The sequence below is a fragment of the Gastrolobium bilobum genome, unplaced genomic scaffold (assembly GCF_033153095.1).
Source record: "Gastrolobium bilobum isolate Gb01-03AN ecotype WA unplaced genomic scaffold, APGP_CSIRO_Gbil_v1 utg129082, whole genome shotgun sequence".
In the NCBI taxonomy this organism is placed as follows: Eukaryota; Viridiplantae; Streptophyta; class Magnoliopsida; order Fabales; family Fabaceae; genus Gastrolobium; species Gastrolobium bilobum.
In genome coordinates this window covers 35564-39254 of record NW_026898145.1, presented here as the reverse complement: position 1 = coordinate 39254, position 3691 = coordinate 35564, and the positions used below count along the sequence as shown (strand labels likewise).

The following is a 3691-nucleotide window of genomic DNA, read 5'->3' as shown; positions in this document are numbered from 1 at the left end:
AAAAGATGAGAGTCTTGTCGTATGCGGTTTGTCCGCAGAAAATTAAAGAGCGAACCATGTTCGGATAGGTAAAAAATGTAAAAGTGAAATTTTAGCTAAGTGGGTTTATGGGAACCCCTTAGTTACTTGAGAGAAGTAATATATGATGTAAAAGTAGTTTAAATAATTATTCTGCAAAGAGTTTACAGTTACGGTTACAGCCTTTATTTATTACGCTTTTATTGTTTTAAATGCTCGCGTAATAAACGGAAAAAGTTTACTCGTATTTTTATAAATGAAATTTTGTGATTGTAACTGCGCTTAATATCATAATTAATGTTAACAATACCGGTACACAACAGGCTGTTACACTAGCCTTAGGAGAAGTAATAACATGAGAGACAGGTTAATCATGAGGCATCAAATAGAGAAATGCTATCATTAAAGGTTCTATGCTATTAAATTTAATGATGGGCAACTCACAGAATGAATTTTTGTTCCCCTCTTTGTAAATGCTAGCAACCGTTTTTCACCCTCCTGTACCAGAAAATGGTGACATGTGGAGTCAAAGGAAAAGTACGATGAAGGTTTCTGGAATTCATCTTTGAGAATGATGATTACCTGTTGCCTAAAATAATCACGAAAATCTTCCCAAGAATCATGAACTTTAACAACCACATATCTGCAATTTTTTGTGTTAATGGAAAACAAATAAAAAACAATAATGCAATTATGTCAATATTAGATCATTTTTTTTTTAATAAAACAATTTCAAATCAGTTGAGACTATTATATATGCTAAATTTGAAAAGCAACACACTTCATCTAGTCAAAACAATATTTAGAGGAGGCGAGAGCCACAGATAGTCAAGCAGAACACGAGTTGAAGTAAGGAGTGATAGATAATTTAATTACATACTACCCTGGTTCGTAGAAGGTTTTTCTAGAATAGCAGAAGAAATGGAAGTGAGAAAAAAGGTTTCAACTTTGTAGAAGCATATGCCCATGGATACGGCCAGTAATCCAATCCAGCACGCTTTAGTTTAGTATCATCCACCTTAAATCCTAATGGCTGATATGATTGAGAAATACAAAGGCTATCATTAGTATTTTGCAACAAACACAAATAGAAAACAATCTTAAAATCAAATAAAAAAATGATTAGACTTAGAAAGCATAACTCACCCCAACTAAATGTAGTCCAACGGCTGACGCTGCACATGTTCTAGCAATGCAACCAGTGTTCCCTGGAATCTACCAAGGACAACATAAATCCCATAGCAACCTTCAGCAATGGAGAGATTCAAATCTAAGCATAACAAAATGTTTACTAAGGTCAATTTACTACACAGAGGTTTTGCTCCAATACTTTTTATTAAGTGATTTATACTTTAATATTCACTTAAATCAAAATGCACAAGACTTTTTTTTTTTTTTTTTTGTATAACAATGCACAAGACTTGTTCCCACTCGACATTAACAATTTCGTTCTTCTTCTTTGCTTTTTTTTTTTTAATAAATCTTGTTATCATTTTCAAGTCTACTGTTTTTATTACAATATCCTCAACAAATTGAAAAATATGTGATTGATCACCATAAGTTGCCAACTACATAGTTAGAACATTATTTTCATAAATGTTGGTCATTCTTTTGAATAGGAGCCATCATCAGAGGTCTATGGAATTTATCAGGAAAATTACAAAAACCAGTCTTTCTGTGATATCTGAGTGATGCACTGACAGGTTAGACAAGTAACCTTTCTATTTTAAAAAGATAAAGAAAATAATCTCTTCTCACTCAAATAGTATTTAAATCTATGATAAAAACTAACCGCGGGGGGGGGGGTTCAGAACATGGTTTATCACCAACTCAAATACAATTCCTGCTCATACTCAAAACTAATGTAGAAGAGTATACGGCACACACTTTGAGGATTTTGTTGTGATTTCTATATGTTTATTGTTGAAGTTTCTTCTCTTTGGTTCAATAAAGTCTTCTTTGCTTAAAAGAGAAAGATGATTGAGTATCAAGTATTCGCAAAGTTTGCTCCATTGTCCAAAAAATCCAGCTTGTAGACTTGTAGTTCCATGAAAAAACAATAAGTAAACAAACCATCAATATGGTATTTAAATATTAGGATGTCATTACATAAGTCCTCCAAAGATTTGTGTCCCTAAATTAGTCTCTCAAAGACTAGGTGTCACTACATTAGTTTTCCAGATACTTTTGTCATCCAATTAGTCCTTTAAAGATACAAAATAATCACCAAATTTATCCTTTTATGTGACTTTAGTCCTCCGTGAGGACAAACAAGGTGACATTTTAGATTTTTATAGTACTGATTTGGTGACACACGAATTTTTTGAAGGATTAATTTGAAGACAAAAATCTGTAGAGGACTAATGTGGTGACACTCTAATATTTAGATATCAAGGTTTACTCAAAAAAAAAAAAAAAAAAGTATACCAATGAAAGTCATCTTTTATTAATTAATTTATTTTATTTACATGATAGAGAAATTTATTTCTGTGAATACTGGATCATCAAAACTAACGGAAAGGAAAAGTTACAAACAGATAGAGCAATACCAAATGGTTAAGGAAAAAAAAAAGTCTCAACTTAAACTGAATCTTACCTTAGGGGACACCAGCACAACCTGAAGAATCTTGGAACGCGATGCTTCAATCACTGCCTCTCCAACACCCCGAGGCAAAGTACGTTCCTTGCTTATCTCAGCTGACCCATCTGTACCATGTAAGCAACAAAAAACAACAACAGTGGACTCATTGAAGTAAAAAAAACATATTACACATGAGAAAAAAAAAACAAAGATACCCAAAAAGCTGAAATCAGGGAAAATGCGGAGTGTGGGAGAGATGGGGGATTACTTAGAGAGCAAAAGGGATAGAGGCGAGGTGAAGAAAGAGAAAAAAAACGCATGTTGGGTTTGAAGTGAAGTGAATTGAATTGACCAAAAAGAGAAACTTTTAATCGAAAATGAAAAGGGATGTTGCGGGATTTGAGGCCAGTGATGTCCATTACTGACACCAACACCTTCGCCCTTTGCGTTTGCTGTCTATGTGATGGATACTGTCCTTGCCAGAGCTCATAGCCTGATAGTCTTGTTTTGTACATTTCTAGGTTGCTTGATTGTACATTATAGCTAACAAAAAAATACCATACGGTTCCTTTCGTCACTTACAAAAAAAAAAAAAAAAAATCCATTTTTTATCCCTTCACAATTCTAATTATTTGAAAATATGATCCAACAAAATTAATGAAGATTCAATTTAGTCCCTAAAAAAGTATTAGTGTAATATATTTCCTTGTATGCATCCAAAAAAGTTGTTTGCTAAGAGGATTAGAGTTCCTTCGGCATATTTTAAATTGCTGAAAAATCATTTTGATGTTGCTAATTAAAACTTATAATTGAAATCGGGTTACTTACAAAAATCAGAGTGTCTTTAAAAAAAAAAATTTTTTTTTTGGACATTACAGGGAATCGAACCGCACACCTAATACACTCTAAACACACTCAACACCGCTAGGCTATCCCTAGTGGTGCGGCTTTAAAAATTTTACTTAGCTTGCTGAAAATGTTTAATTTCCTGGCATACCTTTCTGTCTTGAAAAATTCGTTCTAGTAGTTTTAACCACCACTCTGTTGTCTCTTGATTATAGTTATTTCTGTTTTAGTAGTTTTATTTTATTT

General features: G+C 32.9%; 1 protein-coding gene across 1 annotated transcript; it reads right to left on the bottom strand.

Annotated features, from left to right (window-relative positions):
• Positions 1-429: 429 nt before the first annotated feature.
• LOC133313196 (uncharacterized) lies at positions 430-3086 on the bottom strand. The gene is made up of 6 exons (XM_061514532.1): positions 2868-3086; positions 2615-2724; positions 1165-1233; positions 993-1051; positions 601-661; positions 430-516 (listed from the first exon to the last, which is right to left on the bottom strand). Exons 1-6 carry the CDS (start codon positions 3016-3018, stop codon positions 430-432), a joined length of 537 nt encoding a protein of 178 aa, XP_061370516.1. The 5' UTR covers positions 3019-3086.
• Between the last annotated feature and the right edge of the window lie 605 nt (positions 3087-3691).

Excerpts from the sequence above, each read along its gene's own strand:
- LOC133313196 (XM_061514532.1), bottom strand. The coding sequence starts at position 3,018 with ATGGACATCACTGGCCTCAAATCCCGCAACATCCCTTTTCATTTTCGA. Across the intron at positions 662-992 it reads GCTGGATTGGATTACTGGCC|ATATGTGGTTGTTAAAGTTC; the intron begins GTATCCATGGGC and ends AAAAAATTGCAG. Across the intron at positions 517-600 it reads GTGATTATTTTAGGCAACAG|GAGGGTGAAAAACGGTTGCT; the intron begins GTAATCATCATT and ends TTTCTGGTACAG.